A 22,418-nucleotide genomic window follows, 5' to 3' on the forward strand; every position below is an offset into this window, starting at 1 on the left:
TTTTTTTGCCTTATCTCTGTTTACATTGTCACAATATCTGAATAACACCGACATTTTGGACAGTTTCAAAAAAAAAATAATAATAAAATAGGAGAAAATTCAAATTTAACAACTAGTTTAAAGAACTAGTGAAATTATCAATGATATTATTGAGAAGGTCAGTAAAGGACTGTCAGTAATGAACACTTTTTTCAAGAAAAGGGTGAACAGAAAGTAGACATGGAAGAGTCCAAATGGATTAACAACTAATGAAATCGACTTCATCCTCACTAACAGAAGATATATTGTGAATGATGTTACCGTCCTGAATAAGGTAAATGTTGGAAATGATGGTAAGATGTACACTTGATATAGATGTAGGAAAGGAAAAAACTGACTCGAGTAAATAATACAAAGGTCTTTGAGATAACAGAGGAGGAGAAAAAGCAGTATGTTCTGGAACTTAAGAACAAGTTTGAGCTTCTGCAGACTACTCAGGACCAAGATATCGACAGGAATATTACTACTTTCTGAAAGTGATAAAGCCCAAGAAACCTATAGGGAAACAGAAATCCAAAGAAGAAAAAATTAGTCAAGAAACACTTGTCATGATGAACCGAAGACGACAAATGAAGAGCAAGAAAAACACTGACAGGGAGAAAATTCAGTATTGCATTGCATTGCATTAGTAGAGGCATATGATGCAAGAAAGCAAGCTTATTCAGCATCAGCCAAAAAAAAAAAAAAAAACCCTCTCCCATTTCACCCCTCCGTTCGTTCGAAATACCTGTCCAGTTGAGCTTTAAATTTGTTTAGGCTATCAACTTCAACAACAAGTGATGGAAGTCGGTTCCACCAACCAACCACCCGCTGGCCAAAGGCAAATTTCCGCACATCTATCCAACATCCGTCCTTCCTCAATTTGAATTTATGCCCTCTGAGGTGATTATTCTGAGAAAGATGAAGAATCCCATTGGCATTGAGCATGCTCAAACCATTCAAAGCCTTATACACCTCTATCAGATCACCTCGCCGGTGCCTAGTCTCCAGATTCTGTAATTTGCAAAACTTAAGCCTTTCTTCGTAAGAGCAACCCTTTGTTCCATTTACTAATCTTGTTGCCCTTCTCTGTACCCGTTCCAGCAGCTCTACATCCTTCTTGAAATGAGGCCTCCAGACCTGTATACAGTACTCAAGATGTGGCCTAACCATTGCCTTATACAAGGGAATAATCACCTCCTTATCCCTGCTAGAAAAATTCCTGTATATCATTGACAAGACACCATGAGCTACTCTTGCAGCTCGTCTGCACTGCTCAGAGAACTTCATATCTGCCTGCACAATTACCCCCAGGTCCTTTTCATTCTCCACCACTGTCAGTGTAGTACCGCAGAGTTGATACATTGCTCTGGGGTTACTGTTACCCATATGTAGTACTTTACATTTGTCAATGTTAAACTTCATTTGCCACCTCTCAGCCCATCTGTTCAACCTTTCCAGATCCTGTTGCAGCAGCATAGCGTCAGTAGTGTCCTTAACGACCCTGCCAACCTTTGTATCATCTGCAAACTTAGACATTAAACTTGATATCCCATCATCAATATCATTCATAAACACCGAAAACAACAATGGACCCAACACTGAACGTATACTGAGTTATGCAAAGTCATTAGAAAGAGACTCAGAGAGGACATAAGAAGATTTAACACAAGAAAAGTAGAACAAGCATTAAGGGAAAACAAAGGATTTAAATCAGCAGCCATGAGCAGTAATACAGAAAGACAAATGATACTGAAACTGAAGAATAGCGATGGTGTACTTATAAACAGCAGAGAAGACAAAATTCAAATAGCAGAAGACTACTATAGAGAATTATACAAGGAGCAGGGGAATGATGCCAGCAGTGGGGAAGATGGATTGGAAAAGTAGCAACACATATGACATACCCAATATTCTTCCTGATGAGGTAGAACATGCATTGAAGAAAATGAAGAATCAGAAAGCCCAGCAGGAAGATGAAGTTACTGTAGAGTTGTTAAAATTGGGAGGAAGAGACATAACACAAAAACTGGCAAGGCTCTTCACAAAGTGCATTAGAAAAGGTGTGACGCCTAAGCAGTGGAATAATGCAATCATAGTTTTGCTGCATAAGAAAGGAGATAAATCAGAAATTGGAAATTATAGACCAATTAGCTTGTTATCCCAAATCTACAAGTTGTTCACCAGGGTCATTACTAACATATTAGAAAGAATACTTGATGAGAATCAACCGAAAGAGCAAGCTGGCTTTAGGACAGGATTCTCAACTACGTATCACCTTCACGTAATATCACAGCTAATGGAGAAAGCAAATGAATATAAAACACCATTATGCCTGGCATTTGTGGATTATGAAAAGACATTTGACTCCATACAGCATAAGGCAATGTTTCGGGCACTGGAAAGACAAGGCATAGATACCCCATATATTATGATTTTGAAGAAAATATATGAGAGTGCTACCTCCTTTATTAGACTAGACAAAGACAGTAGCAAATTTAAAATCGAGAAAGGAGTTCGACAAGGAGACACAATATCTCCGAAGCTGTTTACTGCTGCCCTTGAGGAAGCTTTCAGAAGATTAGACTGGTCGCAGAAAGGAGTCAATGTGAACGGAGAGTACCTAAACCATTTACGATTTGCAGATGACATTGTGGTCATAAGCCATGATCCCAAAGAATTACAAGAAAATCTTAATCAGTTATGCACAGTTAGTAAGGATTTTGGACTAGAGATGAATATGGCTAAAACAAAAGTAATGATGAACAAGTATGCCACAGAAAGGGAAATAATGATTGAAGGAGGCAATAATTGAAAAGGTGGAGTCATATGCTTATCTGGGACAAGTTATTAGCTGTAATAATGATAAATGGCTGGAAGTCAAGAGAAGAATAAATTTTGGATGGATAGCATTCAGGAAATATAGTCACATACTGAAGAGCAATATTCCAGTTTGTCTGAAACGTAAAATAATGAACCAATGTATACTCCCCACCATGACTTATGGAAGTGAAACTTGGGCACTCACCAAAAGAATGGAAGAGAAGCTGAGAACTACACAGCGAAGAATGGAACGAATTATATTGGGAATCAGACTGTTAGATAAGAAGAGAAACACGTGGATTAGGCAGCAAACTCAAGTAAAGGACATTCTTATCAAAACTAAAGAACTAAAATGGTCTTGGGCAGGACACATAGCTCGAAGACATGATGACAGATGGACTAAGAAAATAACAGAATGGTACCCAAGAGGAGCTAGAAGAAAACCTGGAAGACAAAGGCGGAGATGGATAGATGAAATTCACGAGTTTTTGGGTAGTAAATGCTCAAAACATGGCCAGTGCTCAAAACAGAAGGAACTGGAAAGTTGCTGGAGAGGCCTTCATCCTGCAGTGGATTGAAAATGGCTGATGATGATGATTATAGAGAAGGAAAATGAGGACAACGAAGGTATTAAACGTAAACATAAAATGTTGGTATTTGGTGAAAATGAAGTTAGAAAATTGTCAATTAAGTTACAGTTAAATGAAAGAGATGCAATTCGTGGATTTTGGGGAAAACTAATTGATAAGATGGTTTCAGAAGAATTGAAGAATTTTATGAATGCTCTGGGTACAATTACCAATTTCATCGAGTGAAAGTGAACGAGGATTTTCACAAACCAATCTGATCAGCAGCCCAACCAGATCTTCGTTGATGACAAAAACAATTTCTTCACTACTATTTCTTAAAATTGTAGGCCCACAACTGACACGTTTCGATTAAGCAAAATATGTCGATTCATGGCTGCTTCGGAAACGGCATTCAGCAACAGACACCTGCCCACATATTTATTGTGAAGCGATGTTGTGCTGCATGGGGCACACACCGTGTGGGCCCTCTGCTAAACCATACACTAGGTACATGTCTGCCAGCTCACAGTTCATATATTGATGCATGCTGTTCATGCGGCAACTACTGCCTGAATGAGTAAACCAGAAATTTTCCCTCTCGGAACACGAGTCGGTACACGGCGCTGTTCATCAGAACAGCGCCGTGTACCGACTTACAGTGAGGTTTCCAGTTATGGGTTCCTATGCGATTCACATTCCTTTAGATGTTACCTACCTCCCCTAAACATTTGTACCAATATTTTTGAGACACCCTGTATATTTCAATTAGATCACCTCGCAGGTGCCTTGTCTCCAAACTATGCAGAATTTAAGGCTTTCTTGGTAACGGCAACCCTTTGTTCCACTCACCAATCTCGTTGCCCTTCTCTGTACTCGTTCCAGTAGCTCTACATCCTTAATAAAATCAAGCCTCCAGACCTGTATGCAGTACTCAAGGTGCAGCCTGACCATTGCCTTATACAAGGAGATAATCACCTCCTTATCCATTCTAGCAAAATTTCTGCATAGCCCTGACAAGACACCATGAGCTACTCTTGCAGCCTGTATGCACTGCTCAAAAAACTTCATATCTGACTGCAAAATTACCTCCAGGTCCTTTCCATTCTCTGCTATCCTGAGTGTAGTACCAAACAGCTGGTATGTTACTCTGCAGTTACTGCTACCCATATGCAGTACTTTACATTTGTCAATGTTAAACTTCAGTTGCCACCTCTCAGCCCATCTGCTCAACTTTTATAGATCCTGTTGCAGTAGTAGTATATTATCATTACTGTCATTAACAACCCTGCTTGCTAACCTTTGTATCATCTGCAAACTTAGACATCAACCATGATATACCTTCATCAATATCATTGATAAATACAGAAAACAACACTGGGCACAGCACCGAACCCTGGGGGACTACACTAATAACATTAGTCCACGAAGAGCAGTGCCCATTGTTTACCACTCTTTGTCTTCCCCCACTCAGCCGTCATTTTATCTATTGTAGCAACTTGCCCTTAATACCATACTGCTCCAATTTGTAAAGTTGTCTTCCATGTGCAACAGTTTCAAAAGCTTTCCTAAAATCCAGGTATATGATATCAAAATTATTTTCTGCATCTAGTTCCTTTGTGACCACATAATAGTATCCAATCAAATTGGTCAGACAAGACTTCCCCTTAACAAATCCATGCTATCTGAACTATAATTGTAGCCTTGTCTAGATGATCCTGCAGTGCTTCTTTAACCAGTGACTCCATTACCTTCCCTGGAACAGAAGTTAAACTAACAGATTTGTAGTGACTTGTGTCACCCTTTGATCTCCTTTGTGAATGGGGACACATTTACACATCTCCAGTCCATGAGGACCTTCCCTGATTGAAAGGAACATCATATACTAAAAAATTTTAGTATATTTTTTCATAAAAAATTACTAAAAATTACTAAAAATTTAGTAAATTTTATTAATTCTGCTGTGTGTATCATAAACATGAAATAGTAAATTGAAATCATTCGTATTCTTTTTTTTTTTTTTTTTCCAAGATTCTTGCGATATTCATCATGTAAAAATTCTGTATGAGTAAAATACAAGAATAATGGCAACACACTGCTTTGTGCCCATCTTTTATCACTATATTTTTTTTACTGTTCTTATAAATAGCCTTTTTTGCATATTACTACCTGCATGTATATGAAATATCTTTTGTATATTGATGTCTACTAATTTCACTGGGGTTTGGGGGAATTACCAACAGCAGGGTATGGTATCCAGCTGATATAGTACACAGAACAAAATTTATTAAACTACCATAGCCCACCTTTCAGGGAAGGGTAAAATGTGACGATTTGTAGCCCCACCTCCTGTTCAAGCACCAATTTTACTGCTACGATACATGCTATATGTCAGAATAACATTTTGGCCTTTTTGGTAATTTAGGAGACATCTTCCTGGAATGTAAATACACTGGGGTTAGCCGATTTACTGTTAATTGCCATAAATTCTACTGGAATTTCTCTGATTTATTTTATTATACTGAAGTTCAGTGGTGCACTCTTAAATTTTTTTGATTTTTGTGAAAAGCATTCTTTCCCTACATGAACTGTACTTGGATGGATACAGTGCAGTAATATTTGTAAAATAATAAGAGGAGTTTACCTCAACATAGTACGCAGAACACTTCCGTATGATACTCTCCAGAAATTAAAACGAAAAAAATAGAAAAACTTACATTAGAGTAAAAAATAATTAAAAACCAATTAAACACAATTAAAATCAATTTAACACAATTAAAAATATATTAAAAAGAATCTAACGAAAATATTCAAAACGATTTTCCTTCCTGAAGCTGACAACGCTTTTCGACCGTATGTCGTGATCACAGGAATTAAAAAATTATCGAATAGCGTTGAACATAGGCATGAATCAGAGCATTACAGCTCTTATTCATACTATCTAAATAGTGCAGTAATGTAAACAATATCACTGCATAGCTTTGGAAGCTCAATTAGTTTCCACAAAGTTAGCAAAAATATAATCAGACGAAAAAAAAAAAAAAAAAAACACACACCACAAGGCTAAAGACACAATTACAAAGACACAGAAAGTAACAACTACTAATTCCTGACAAGTATGTCAGTAATTAGCAGTCAAGGATTAAATATTTTCCTGCAAATGCTGACAGGCAACAGAATATTACTGCCAGGTTAATTACAAATATATGTGAAAATTAGACCATATTAAAATATATTTGACATGTGCTAGTAAATGTTAGGAATCAATTCTATAATTAAAAGTTTAGCATTCTCTTTAAAATTCCACATGGAAGGTAGTACGTTTAACCTTATCATAGCACACTAGGTTCGGTCAACTTTATTTTCTCTTAATATTACAGTAGTATATTAAGCGGGATTGAAAGAAGGCGAAACTACATTGTATACTAAGCCTGCGCCTATATCAGTGTTTCAAATAGCGTATTCAAGGAAAAGTGCATTGTCAGCATGAAATGCTAATAAGTTCCACATTTAAATCATAAAATGTAGCCTAACAAAGATTAAACCTCTACCAAAAGGGTAGTTCTGAGCCATTTGTCACTCAGAACACTCAGTTAAATACCTAATATTGTGGCATTCCTAAAGAATATTTGCTATCAATCTTAATCAACTTGCTTCTAATTTTGCAGCATTCCATAAAAAAAACAAAACCTTGCCATACCCTGACTGAAAATAGTAGTAGTAGTGGCATGTGATGCAAGAAAGCAAGTGTATGAGCTTATGCAGCATCGGCCAAAAAAAAAAAAATCACACCATTCCCTCCAAATGCCTGTCCAGTTCCTCCTTAAATTTATTCAACCTATCAACTTCCACAACAACAGATGGAAGTTTGTTCCAGCAATTAACCACCCGCTGGCTAAAGAGAAATTTCCGCACATTTATTCTACATCTGTCCTTTCTAAATTTGAATCTATGTCCCCTTAGGTTCGTAATCTGAACAAGTGGAAGGATCCCATCAGAATTCAGCGTGCTCAACCCATTCAAGGCCTTATACACCTCAATCAGATCACCGCACAGGTGCCTAGTCTCCAGCCACTGCAATTTGCAGAACTTAAGCCTCTCTTGGTAAGAGGATCCCTTCATTCCCCTCACCAATCTTGTTGCCCTTCTCTGTACATGCTCAAGTAAATCTATATCCTTCCTAAAATGAGGCCTCCAGACCTGTATGCAGTACTTAAGGTGTGGCCTGACCATTGCCTTATACAGAGGGACAATCACCTCCTTCTCTCTGCTAGCAAAATTCCTATATATCATTGACAAAACCCCATGACCTGCCCTGATAGCCTGTCTGCATTGCTCAGAAAACTTCATATCTGACTGCACAATTACTCCCAGGTCTTTTTCATTTTCTACCACCTTAAGTGTAGTACGACACAGTTGGTATGTTTCTCTGGGGTTACTACTACCCATATGCAGTACTTTGCATTTGTCAAGGTTAAACTTCAGTTGCCACTTCTTAGCCCATCTGCCCAAATTATCTAGATCCTGTTGCAGTAGCACACTGCCATTACTGTCATTAACAACCCTGCCAACCTTTGTATCATCTGCAAACTTCGACATTAAGCCTGATATACCTTCATCAATATCATTGATAAATATACAAAACAACAGTGGACCCAACACTGAACCCTGTGGGACTCCACTAATAACATTAGTACACAAAGAGCAGCACCCATTGATTACCACCCTCTGTCTTCTCCCACTTAACCATCCTTTTATCCATTGTAGCAACTTACCCTTAATACCATTCTGCTCCAATTTGTACAATAGTCTTCCATGCGCAACAGTGTCAAAAGCTTTCCTGAAATCCAAATATATGATATCAAAATTATTTTTTGCATCCAGTTCCTTTGTAACCACATCATAATATCCTATCAAATTTGTCAGACAAGACTTTTCCTTATCAAACCCATGCTGTGTCTGAATTATTGCTGCAGTCTTGTCTTGATGATCCTGCAATGCATGTTTAACCAGTGACTCCATTATTTTACCCGGAACAGAAGTTAAACTAACTGGTCTGTAATTACTCCTGTCACCCTTCGATCCCCTTTGTGAATTGGGGATACATTTGCACATCTCCAGTCCGTGGGAACCTCCCCTGAGTCCAATGATGCTCTCATAATTATGGCTAAGGGTTTGCTTAGTTGCTTTGCCGTCTCCTTTAATATAACTGGATAGATCCCATCCACCCCAGGCGCTTTTCTTATGTTTAACTTCAACAATTTCTCCTCCACTTTGCTCTCAGTTATTACAAAATCATTAAGTCATCATCATGTTTTAAACATCATTATGTTTAACTTCAACAATTTCTACTCCACTTTGTTCTCAGTTATTACAAAATCATTAAGTATCCTGCTACAATTTGATAACCTTCTGCCATTTTCAAACCTTAATAATTCCTCATGTGTGAATGTAGATGCAAAATACTCATTCAGTTTGTTTGCTATCTGAGCAGGATCATCAACAGTCGAACCATCGATGTCAAGTGGACCAATCAGATTGATCCTCTTCCTTTTAGAGTTTATATAAGTAAAGAAATCCTTGCTGTTTTTCTTAGCATTTTTTGCCAAGGATTTCTCGTAATCTGCCTTTGCCTGCCTAACCTCTTTTGTGACCTGATTACAGACTAGCTTATATCTGCCATAGGCTTCTGAGTCACTTGACAATTTATATTCATCCCATGTATTTTTCTTCTCTGTTACGAGTCTCATTAGTTCATTAGATAACTATTTTGGCCTAAACCTTGAACAATATTTCTTAATAGGTATGACACTTTTAGTGGCTTCCACGATTAATTTCTCGAATGCTTCCCACTTAGAATTTACTGTTGGTAACATCGTCAGTTGATCCCACTGTACAGAATTTAAAAACTGTCGGAGACCCACTGTACTCACCCTTATGGAAGCAAAAACCCTTTTCTTTACCCCTGATGGTAATTAAATCTTTAAGTAAATCCCACATCAGCACACTGTGATCACTGCCACCTAGTGGTTCCTTTATCTGCAAATTCTTAATACACGAATGATCACTGCTGATAACCAGATCAAGAGTATTACTTTCTCTGGTTGCCTCTCGAACATGTTGCTGCAGAAAACAAATCACTGGCATAGGTTACTATGACCTTTTAAGATGATACAGTCGTTAAAATAAAATTCTTTTCATACTCTAACACAACTATTAGATTAGAAAACTTCACAATTAAATCATTTTGACAATGAATACAACCGTAAACCATATCTGGAAGTCAACAGAGTTAACCACAGTCCACTCTATGTGATACTGTATGCTTATGGTCTCTACTATGTTGGGCCTAATTAGCAGAGAAAACATTTCTGCTGGTTATTTATTATATTGTGCCACAGAATCACAGATAAAAAGAAAATTGAGAAACAAACACAGGTTCATGATGGTAACCCTAGCAATACTCAACATTCTGAAACAATGGCAAATGGAATACCTTCTCTCAAATATAAGCAACAGTAAATGTTAGGAATCAGTTACTTTTGTATGGCTAGACATTAGTAGGTACTAAGTGAAACAGTTGCAAGTGCCCATACTACATGAGAAATGCAATGTTCCAAAGTCAGAAGATAAAAGATAGTCTTAGCAGACAAAAGTGTGAGTTTCACTAATTCTTCCTAAATCTGTTTCAAAACTGAGAAACATGGTGCATTATTAAAAAGGCAGTGTGTGTAACCCCTGTGTCAACCAACATTTGACTATAGACAATATTTTAACAGTTTTCTTATCAAGGTTTTGTTGCTGCAAAAGATTTTTGCCTGTTTATTATTATTTTTTTTTTTATGCTTGTATAATAACACAAGCCACAGTAGCCGAGTGGTCAGGAGCGGGAGCGCAGTAGCTCATGCTCTTTGAGTAGACCGGGGTTCAAGCCCCTGACTGCTGAATACGGTCGATCTGCCAACCCGCACTGGACCAGCGTGGCAGATTATGGTCCATTTCCCTCAGCATAAATTGTTGAGGAGGCTTCCATCCTGCAGTGGGTTGATAATGGCTGCACTTTATATAAAATAATTCTTATCCATAAGGTTGAAAAAATATGAAAGCATATACCATAAAAAAAACTTTTTAATAAAAAGAACAGTACTATAACTATTCACCACATTTAGTTTTCCACCTAAATCTACAGTTCTAGCATCTAATTTCACAAAGTAAAAATTTTCAGTCACTACATGGTATTTCACAATCACTTCTTTTCTCATCTGTAAAGTCTGCATTAATTGATATCCACCAAGTTTTTCACAAGATAGCAGTATGTACCATCAAAACAGTTTTAAGTTTGGTACTACTGCTAACTGCTTTTATATAAATAATAAAATACTTCTCTTCTTGGAAGTGCTGCAAGGGTAACTCAGTGGAAAGCTGTAGGAGAGAAATAAGACCATATGAAAAGACTTTTGCCTTTTCAATGCAGACTTGAGTTTGAAAACCATGAATAAAAAAAAAATAGTATAATTTAATCAATTATTATAATTTTTTTAAAAACTTGTTTAAATAATTAGTTTACCAAAAATAAACAAATTTGAGTTATCATGATATTTTATTCCCTATATTACCATTTTGACTTACCATTTTCAATACCCCACAGCTTAAGAATATCAGGATTCCCAGAGTCAACAATACTCAACCAAAACCGTTTCATACTTCTGCCTTTTAAATCCTTCCAAGAATTTAGCAGCATCTCTGATAGCACTGGATCATCTTAAAAGAAAATAAAACTTATGTCCTTCACAATCACTTACATTGTCTATATAAGGTAAGCAACTATCAAAATTATTTCCAATATAAAGTTTATGCATAAAATAGTGGTTGCTGTTGTTCTTAAAACACAAATCTGAGTGCAGGGTCACCAAACATGGCAATTCCTTATATAAAAATTTATAAATATTCATTTAAAATTATAGGAAATGAAATGAAATGCAGAAAAATTTCAATATAGCTCTGTCTTAGGGTATAGTTTAGGGTTAAAGCCTCAGGTTACGTCAATAGTTTAACTAATGTGCAAGTTAGTGCATTTGCATCATTTCTGTACATAGCCAACTACATAAAAAAGACGGAAGCCTCAAAAATTCATGCTGGGGGAAATGGACCATAATCTGCCATGCTGGTCCAGTGCGGGTTGGCAGATCGACCGTATTTAATAGTCAGGGGCTTGAACCCCGGTCTACTCAAAGAGTGTGTGTGCTACTGCACTCCCGCTTCTGACCACTCGGCTAAGGAGCCAACTACATAAGCAGTCATAAATTGGCATCATCAAGTATATCTCATATTGTGACACAACGAGTTGCCATGATATTGCACAAATAAGTAACGTTTCACCACAGGAGAAGACTATTGTTACTTATTCTCATCGGATACCATCACCCAAACGGCACTGTTTCGGAGCTTACTGGCTCCTCATCAGTGGGTGGGCAGGTACCCTGGTGTTGCAATGATGACAACCCAGTTGCGATGTATAAAGGTATTTGTGAAGGTATTCACAATACGATATACTTAATGGTGCCAATTTATGACTTATAATAAATAAATAAATTTTCTGTTTGTACTCCGGCACAGCCACCAGGTCAGTGGAGTTTACAATAAATCAAGCAATACAAGTGTTAATCGTATTTAGCAGCCACGGGTTTGAACCCCGGTCTTCTCAAGGAACGTGTGCTATACACTCTCGCTCCTGACCACTTGGCTATGTCAGGCCTATATAGTTGGCTATGTACAGAAATGATGCCAATGCACTAACTTGTACATTAGTTAAACTATTCACGTAACCTGAGGCTTTAGCCCTAAACTATACCGTAATCTAAATTACTCCACACCATCAGGCATTTCTAATATTGTGGATTTATACTTCGCAACTGGGTTGTCATCTTGCAACACCAAAGTACGTGCCCACCCACCGATGAGAAGCCAATAAGCTCCGAAACAGTGCCGTATGTGATGGTTTCCGCTGAGAATAAGTAACAATAGTCTTCTTCTATGGTGAAGTGTTACTTATTCGAGGTAGTGCAATATCATGGCAACTCATTGTGAAGGTATTCATAATATTAGATATACTTAATGATGCCAATTTATGACTACTTATGTAGTCATAAATTGTTCTATATGTAGTTGGCTATGTACAGAAATGATGCAAATGCACTAACTGTAAAATAGCTCTGTCTTTAAAAGAGACTATGCTGGAACAGTATTCTAGAATATTTCACCCAAACTGTGCCTCATTCAAATTCAGTTCTATATGTCATTATGTAATAAATCATATTTTAAAGCTATCTACCCTCCAAGTACTTTAATTCTTTTTTGTTCAGTTCATTGATATAGGACTGGCTATTGAAAATTTTTTGCATTCCAGAGCCTTTTTTAATAAAGACAAGAAGGGTGAGGGTGGGATATTCTAAAGTACATACCACAAAAACATCTAAAAATGTCAAAATGCTTAATTAATGCTACTTACAAAAACAAAACTTCAAAATAAATCATACACAAACATGTTACATGTTTTCCAAAACAGAAAGATCACTTCTTGACAGGAAACACTGTCAGGAAGTGATCATGCAATTGTCAGTTGGAAGGTGTTGCAGTAGTTAAAAGTAAAGGCACAGGTTTTAACTTCAGAAGAGGGAACTTTTGACAGTTTAAGGTGCCATATGACATCTGTGAACTGGGCGGACTGCCGAGGGACGGCAAATACATTTGAATTATGGAATACTTTTAAAGCAAAAATCATAGAAGCCATGAATGCACACATACCTTTAAGAAAATATTGCAGTAGGAGGATGTTATGTTATGTTATGTTATTTGGTTTTTAGGAGCATTAGCAACTAAGGCCATATTGCTCCGGGATATGCGGTGGTCATTCCCTGACCTTTCCGCATCCTCCGTATTTGGTGGTGACGGGCTCGAACCCCGGTCTAATCAAGAAGCGTGTGCTACGCACTGCTGCTCCTTCCCACCTGGCTACGCAGTAGGAGGATGCCAAATGGATGACTGCAGAGCTGATTTGTCAAATAGAGAAAAAAAAAGATAGGGTGGGACAGTTAGAGAGTGATGAAAAGTACTGAAGCCAACAATAGGTACAAGCTGATTTGTAATAAGGTCTGGGAGGCCAAGTCTGTGTATGAGAAAGTGTTGGTTAAGACAGCGAAGAGTGGGGACAAGGAATTTTTCACATATGTGAATGCAACAAAGAATTAAGCTAATTAGATTGGAACCTTATGCATTGGGTGTGGAAAATACCATAGTTAATCCAGCCAATGTTGCAATGAATTGAATACTTTGCATCGGTCTTTACTGTTGTGAGACCCTTCGTGCTGAGAATAGGCTGTGAAAGTGGCACTGAGCCATATGAAATTAATGGGTTTCATAATTACAGAAAAATGTTTGAGCATAAAGGCAAGTAAGACGCCTGGAGTTGTAGTAGTACTGAGGGAGACCGCCAGGGAGTGTATCGAACCATTGAAGTTAATTATGAGGGCATTTTGGACTAAGGGAATTGAATTGGATTCTTTGGATTGGAATGCCAATGTATCACCAGTACATAAAGGAAGTTCTAAGTCAGTCCTTCATAAAAGCAGTTCTTCACTGAAGTCAGACTGGTTAGTCTGACTTCAGTGGAAGGAAAAATCTTAAGAGGCGGTGATTAAGAGTGCAATCCAGGGACATTTAGATAGATATGGCATTCAGAAGGACACATAACATGGCTTTTTTAAGGGAAAAATCATGTTTAACTAAATTAGTAGACTATTTCGACACAGTTACTAACGAGCTGGACATAGGGAACAATTTCGACAGTTTATTTGGATTTTAGAAAAGTATCTGACTCGGTCCCTCATGAGAGGTTATTGTATTAGCTTAAACAGTTTGGGATTACTGGTATGATTCTAAGATAGATTGCTGGGTGGCTGCAGGGCATTAATCACAGCCTTCTGCCCTGCAGCCACCCAGCAGGGCAGAAGGCTGTGATTAATGGATATTCTTCAGATTGATGTAATGTCAGAAGTGGGAGGATATTGGCTCTTGGACCACTGTTGTTTCTCATTTTCATAAATAACACTGATGAAAGGATAGATGGCGTGATGTCAAAATTTGCAGATTATGTGAACATTGGTAGAGTCATTAATGATCAGTGCCAAGCAGCATTCCTTCAGGATGACTTGAACAGACTTCAAAGATGGTCAGAGAAGTGGCAGCAATGTTCTAATGCTGCTAAATGCAATGTCTCACACTTGGGGAATAGCAACCCACAAATAAATTATACACTTGGTGGTAGTGAATTAGAAACAATGGAGGGGGAATGGGATCTGAGAGCTAGATAAGGGCAGATATAAAGTTTTCTGAACAGTGTAAACAGGCAGTCAGGAAAGCTCATGGTGTCCTATCAATGATTTATCAAACATTATCCTATAGAGATAGGGAGGTCATAATTGCACCGTATAAGGCAACAGTAAAACTACATTTGGAATGCTGTGTTCAAGAAGGGAGACATCATCTGAAAAAAAAAAAAAAAAAAAAAGATACCGAGCTTCTTGAAAGGGTCCAAATATGAGCAGCTTGAATGGTGAGATCGACAAAAGGATGACCGCACGACAAAAAACTTCGATTATTTGAGCTAGAGAGTTTGGCAACCAGACACCTCAGAAATGACCTAATTGAGGTTTTTTTTTTTTTTTTTTTATGAAAACCCCAAACACGAAAGGTATCAAAACCTATAGTACTTAGTACCGTGCATGGGTTGAAGGAGAAGTATGGGGGAAGGGAGGGGGGGGATGCCGGAAACTTTGCTCTAGAGTCTAAACATGGGTTTCACCACTTCAAGCCTCCAAATAAGCAAAGTGGTGGTATTTCACCGGTTGATGAAAGTCATCTACCACCTTTTCAGAGGAATCGTTGAGATGAATGAAGGTGGAATTTACACTGGTATAAATCTGGGGGCCATAAATTCAAATTACAGAGTTTGAGGTTTACATCAGATTGTAGGAAGTTCTCTTTTAGCAAGTGAGTCATTGATTGCTGGAACAAGTTGCCCTCGCAGGAGGCTGACAGTTTGAATTCAAAAGTTAACTGGATAGTGAACCTTTGAGTTATATGCTTCCCTCTTCACACAGGTAACTGTGTGAAGAGGGAGCATATAATTTGTATTTTCTTATCTACTTGGTGTTATTGTTTTTTTTTTGTTTTTTTTTGCTTTTTGGCTAGTGCAGCAGAAGCTTGTGGCTTCCTTGCACTATACAACAAATACTATTACTATTTGCATTTATCTAATTAATTGAAACTATATATTACTTAGTATAGGAATTCACTCAAAAATGAGAGTGGAAGTAGGAGATAATTTTGTTGCAATTGTGTTCACTATACTTATACAAGCACACAATATAAAGCCTAATATCTTTTAATGCAATTCCATGGGTGTGTAATTAATATTAAGTAGATAAATTATAAACTAAAAACTATATGAATGTGATTTTATAACGTGTGTAATTAATATTAAGTTGATAAATTATAAACTAAAAACTATATGAATATGATTTTATAACATAATTATATAATTACACTATAAATGACATCAAAATAGAAGATATCATTTATTAATTACGCACATACTACTACAGAAGCTGGGAACAGTTTAGTGTTATTATTGTACTTAAGTATATCTTAATTTGGCATTGTATTTTCAATTTCAACTTAAAACGAACAACTTAATTTAAACTTAAACTTAGAGAGTAATGAGAACACTTTGGCTGGGAGCCAGAAAGGATGAAGGCAGTTTCCCTACAAATCAGGGTTTTATAATGGGCCCTACTTCATGGCAGGTAAGTGGACTCATCTATACAAAGACAAGGGCTAACTTCTCAGGACCAGGACTGCTGATACAGGTGAACTGACCTTGTGTGGGATCATGACAACCCCGGGGCACTCCTAGGGTAGAACTCTAGCTGACATTTGGCCTTACTGGATCCAAGTGTGGGAATTGGCCCCCTTGGCTGTTGTAGATAAATATTGTTAAATTTGATCCTAACTTTAGTTTAAAAAATATATATATAGAAAATAAATCATTATTTCTATTTTTTTTTTCAATATAATTAACGGCTGTCAGTCAGCTGGAGGGATTGGTACTCATATTTTTTTTATCCTATATGTATTTATATGTATTTTATATTTTATCATACTAAGTGATTTTATACTTATTATAAATTTTCCTTTTATTTATTTCTATTACTACTATGCCAATACAGGCTAGGGAAACTAACCTTTAATAATGCTAGGCGTTCTGGAGGATGTCACAGACATTCTCTCAGATACGCCAAACAAGCTGTACTGGCTACCTGGGAGTCTAAAATTTTGTTATTTGTTATTTGGTTTTTTAAGAGCATTAGCAACTAAGGCCATACAGCTCGGGGAATATGCGGTGGTCATTCCCTAACCTTTCCGCATTCTCAGTATTTGGTGGTGACGGGCTTGAACCCTGGTCTAATCAAGAAGCGTGCACTACGCACTGCTGCTCCTTCCCACCTGGCTACGGAGGTGCCTCTACTAAGAGTAGAAAACTTGCTTCTTGCCCTAATGGTAGCCGAGCAATCTGGTCTGTTGCCAAAGCTATTGGCCGCAACTTTTGCCCATCTCTGCTCCCACCTCTGTCAAAACAAGATGATTCTGTTGTCACTTCAGCCAAGGATAAAGCTGACCTGCTAGCATCTCATTTCTCTTCCAACTCTTGTATTAATGATCTTGGTAAAACACCTCCCACCATTCCCAACACGCTCCATTCAATGCTCCATTCATTTGGTGGTCTTCCACCAAAAGTATGTCAGAAGGACTTTGACGAATCTCGTTGCTAAGAAAGCTCCAGATCCTGATGATATTTCTCCACTTGTTCTCAAAACCTGTGCTCCTGAACTTATTCCAGTTCTTTGCCACCTTTTTTCACTTTCTTATTCCAAAGGTGTTTTTCCTTCTGTTTGGAAATTTGTTCATATCCAGCCAGTTCCTAAAAAGGGTGACAAGTCCCTCCCATCCAATTATCGTCCCATTGCAATTACTTCTACTCTTTGTAAAATAATGGAGAAATCAATTAATCACCAACTCTTTAAACTACCTAGAAACCTTCCGTCTGATCAACGATCGCCAGTATAGATTCTGTCAGTGTCGATCCACTGGTGATATTCTGGCTTATGTTACCCATTTATATAGATAGTATGAATCAGAGCTGTAATACTCAATATGTTCTACGTTGATAATAATATTAGTAAATTAATAAGAGGAGTTTACCTCAATATAGTACGTGGAACACTTCCGTATGATACCCTCCAGAAATTAAAACGGAAAAAACGAAAAAATCGACAACTTACCGGTACATTAAAGTAAAATATAAATAATTAAAGTAAAATATAAATAATTAAATAATCAATTTAACACAATTCAAAATCAATTCAAAACAATTAAAATTCAAATTAACGCAATTAAAAGAATCTAACGAAAATATTCAAAACGATTTTCCTTCCTGAAGCTGACAATGCTTTTCGACCGACTGTCGTGATCACAGGAATGAAAATTACCGAATCAGGCTAAACCTGCAACTTAAATAGTGATTATGTGTCTTCGCGCATGCGCGTAAAGGTCCACGCATCGGAGATCAAATATGGCCGCCGAACATTAACAGAATTCTCGTGTAATTTAATTTCAACGGTTTCTGCAATTAATAGTCGCGTATAATTACGTTGAACGTTAAGTATTTTGGCCTCGTTAAATAAAAAAGTATGTTTTTCGTTAATGGCATGAAAGGCTAATTCTGACGCTGCTGAACGAGAAGCACGAACAGAGGCTTCGTGTTGATTTACACGGATATTAAGAGAAAACCGCGTGGAACCCTGATAAGACGAGTCGCAATCACCGCAAGAAATGTTGTATACTAGATCATTAATTTGTGTTGCGAACGCCGAAAGAACCGAGCGATTGTTCAGTATAGTGTGTAACTTCCGTATAGGTCTAGCTATAATTTTAAATTCGGTATCTTTAAAGAATCTGTTAAGCTGTTTGTGCCACTGTTCAACATATGGGACAGAAATAAAGTATTTTTTGATATTACTATTGTTGATTGGTGCAGTATTTTGTATCCTATCCTTAGCTTGTACCCTAATTCGATTTATTGTGTTAATGGGATAACCCCTGTTCAAGAATCTGCTAGTTAATATTTGTATTTCTGAGTCTAAAGCAGAATCCGTCGTTGAATATTTATAGGCATTTAGAAATTGATTAAAGATAATCGATCTTTTGTAGGTGAACGGGTGGTAGCTATTATAATGTAGAAGCATACCGGTGTTTGTGGGTTTTCGATAGATGCTAAATTGTATTTTGTTCGAGTCCCGGGTAAGCGTGAAATTTAGAAAGTTTAATGACTTAGTATCCATATCTTCCCTTTCCAGTGTAAATTTGAGTCTAGAATGAATATTGTTAAACGAATGTAAAATATCTTGGATAGTACTACTATCGGTAATAACTAGAACATCGTCTAAATACCTCCCATAGTATGTGATACGGGGACGAAAAGGTGTCAAATGTATCTGCTCAATCGTTGAGAGATAGATCTCTGACATTAAGCCACTCAGGCTCAAACCCATTGGTAATCCAAAAATTTGTTTGTACACCTTGTCTCGAAAGGTGATGTAGTTAGCCTCAACTAATAGTTTAATTAAGTGAAAAATCTCCTTTATAGGCAGCTTCGTATAATTAATCGGTGTCGAGTTTTTATTTAACATATCCCAAATAATATCTAATGTGTATTCAACGTTTACATTCGTATATAATGATGTAACATCTAATGAGAATAAATTGTCATTGTCGCCGAGTCTACAGTCTTTAAGATTATTAAATAATGTATCGTAATTCTTAATCCCAAATTGTATAACCTGTCTAAAAGGTTTTATAATGTTATATACATGTGTGGCTAAGGCTGAAAATGCCGAGTTCCTGTAGGAAACAATAGGTCGAATCGGAAATCCAGGTTTGTGTAATTTTACCTGACCAAAAAGTGCAGGAATATTGTATGTTCTGGACTTCAATTCCTTCAACTGAACCATAGTAATGTAGTCGTTTTTACGATATGTGGTTAACGTTTTATTGTATTGATTTACCAAATTGGTAAACAGTGTCGGGTCCACTTCACAATAAGTGGAGCTATCAGATACAACTGAATCTAACTTATTAATATAATCATGTTTATCTAGTATTACCACTGTATCTCCTTTATCTGCCCTCTGTATAATAATGTCCTTATTTTCTCGAAGTTCTCGTAAAGCTGAACTGTCATGTGTATTCAATTTAGGAAGTCGTGTTTCTTTTATGTTATTCACTACTTGGTTAACTTGTTGAATAAATACATCTTTTTGTGGAACACTACGAAGTCCAAATTCAAAATCAATTACGCATTGTTTTTTTGGCAGCTTTCGAGGTGGTAAATTATAATTTAATCCTTTGGATAAAAGTGAAATCTGGTCCTGCGATAGTGTACACGAGGAAAGATTTGTAACCTGTTGATATGTCGGTTCGTTGGATACTGGGTGAGGGGGTGTTCGTGAACTAGCCGACATATTCTGTGGTAGTGCGTTATGTGTCTGTGGGGGGGATGTCACCCAACTCGTGTGAACTTGGTCGCAAGCTCGCGACAATGTGTTAGAATTCGCATGAACGTGTCTTGAACTATTCGATAATGTTTGCAACTTATTAACGTGTCTGTTTTTTATTTCTGAGGCTTGTGCTTCCCGTCGCAAATCTATGGAGGTCTTCAATACAGACCAATCGTTCGGATGTAGATAATTTTTTAATTTATCGCGAAGCTTCCTAACCTGGGAAAGGTATTTTTGTTTATCCGAATATCGAGATTTTAAGGCAAGCTTAACAATATTACGTGATGTCGCCAGTGATAGTTGTTTTATGCCTGAAATTTTTTGATTTAAATTTACCCTGGCAAACTTCGGAACGATGTTGTTTTGAAGGCAATATTTTAGGAAAGAAATATGGTAACTTTGGGCCGAGTACCTTAGTGTAGATTTAATGTAATTTTGTACCAAGCCATTCAAAAAATCTCCCATAATTGTGTGTATCGATTGTATACTACTGGAGAGACAGGAAGTGAATGAAATAGTCAATAAGAGTTTGAAAATTAATTAGATAGTATGAATCAGAGCTGTAATACTCAATATGTTCTACGTTGATAATAATATTAGTAAATTAATAAGAGGAGTTTACCTCAATATAGTACGTGGAACACTTCCGTATGATACCCTCCAGAAATTAAAACGGAAAAAACGAAAAAATCGACAACTTACCGGTACATTAAAGTAAAATATAAATAATTAAAGTAAAATATAAATAATTAAATAATCAATTTAACACAATTCAAAATCAATTCAAAACAATTAAAATTCAAATTAACGCAATTAAAAGAATCTAACGAAAATATTCAAAACGATTTTCCTTCCTGAAGCTGACAATGCTTTTCGACCGACTGTCGTGATCACAGGAATGAAAATTACCGAATCAGGCTAAACCTGCAACTTAAATAGTGATTATGTGTCTTCGCGCATGCGCGTAAAGGTCCACGCATCGGAGATCAAATATGGCCGCCGAACATTAACAGAATTCTCGTGTAATTTAATTTCAACGGTTTCTGCAATTAATAGTCGCGTATAATTACGTTGAACGTTAAGTATTTTGGCCTCGTTAAATAAAAAAGTATGTTTTTCGTTAATGGCATGAAAGGCTAATTCTGACGCTGCTGAACGAGAAGCACGAACAGAGGCTTCGTGTTGATTTACACGGATATTAAGAGAAAACCGCGTGGAACCCTGATAAGACGAGTCGCAATCACCGCAAGAAATGTTGTATACTAGATCATTAATTTGTGTTGCGAACGCCGAAAGAACCGAGCGATTGTTCAGTATAGTGTGTAACTTCCGTATAGGTCTAGCTATAATTTTAAATTCGGTATCTTTAAAGAATCTGTTAAGCTGTTTGTGCCACTGTTCAACATATGGGACAGAAATAAAGTATTTTTTGATATTACTATTGTTGATTGGTGCAGTATTTTGTATCCTATCCTTAGCTTGTACCCTAATTCGATTTATTGTGTTAATGGGATAACCCCTGTTCAAGAATCTGCTAGTTAATATTTGTATTTCTGAGTCTAAAGCAGAATCCGTCGTTGAATATTTATAGGCATTTAGAAATTGATTAAAGATAATCGATCTTTTGTAGGTGAACGGGTGGTAGCTATTATAATGTAGAAGCATACCGGTGTTTGTGGGTTTTCGATAGATGCTAAATTGTATTTTGTTCGAGTCCCGGGTAAGCGTGAAATTTAGAAAGTTTAATGACTTAGTATCCATATCTTCCCTTTCCAGTGTAAATTTGAGTCTAGAATGAATATTGTTAAACGAATGTAAAATATCTTGGATAGTACTACTATCGGTAATAACTAGAACATCGTCTAAATACCTCCCATAGTATGTGATACGGGGACGAAAAGGTGTCAAATGTATCTGCTCAATCGTTGAGAGATAGATCTCTGACATTAAGCCACTCAGGCTCAAACCCATTGGTAATCCAAAAATTTGTTTGTACACCTTGTCTCGAAAGGTGATGTAGTTAGCCTCAACTAATAGTTTAATTAAGTGAAAAATCTCCTTTATAGGCAGCTTCGTATAATTAATCGGTGTCGAGTTTTTATTTAACATATCCCAAATAATATCTAATGTGTATTCAACGTTTACATTCGTATATAATGATGTAACATCTAATGAGAATAAATTGTCATTGTCGCCGAGTCTACAGTCTTTAAGATTATTAAATAATGTATCGTAATTCTTAATCCCAAATTGTATAACCTGTCTAAAAGGTTTTATAATGTTATATACATGTGTGGCTAAGGCTGAAAATGCCGAGTTCCTGTAGGAAACAATAGGT

The 22,418-nt window shown here is 36.9% G+C and overlaps 1 protein-coding gene across 1 annotated transcript in view; it reads right to left on the minus strand.

The window, feature by feature from the left end:
* The window catches only part of Bap170 (Brahma associated protein 170kD), a 557,627-nt gene that overhangs the window by 399,961 nt on the left and 135,248 nt on the right, over window positions 1–22,418 (minus strand). Inside the window, exon 6 of the mRNA XM_090388941.1 lies at window positions 11,037–11,168. Coding sequence (XP_090245067.1) covers window positions 11,037–11,168 — 132 coding nt within the window. The remainder of the gene's footprint in view (window positions 1–11,036; window positions 11,169–22,418) is intronic.

Source organism: Mastigoproctus giganteus, chromosome 14 (assembly GCF_048544385.1).
Source record: "Mastigoproctus giganteus isolate SK-2022 chromosome 14, ASM4854438v1, whole genome shotgun sequence".
Classification (NCBI taxonomy): domain Eukaryota; kingdom Metazoa; phylum Arthropoda; class Arachnida; order Uropygi; family Thelyphonidae; genus Mastigoproctus; species Mastigoproctus giganteus.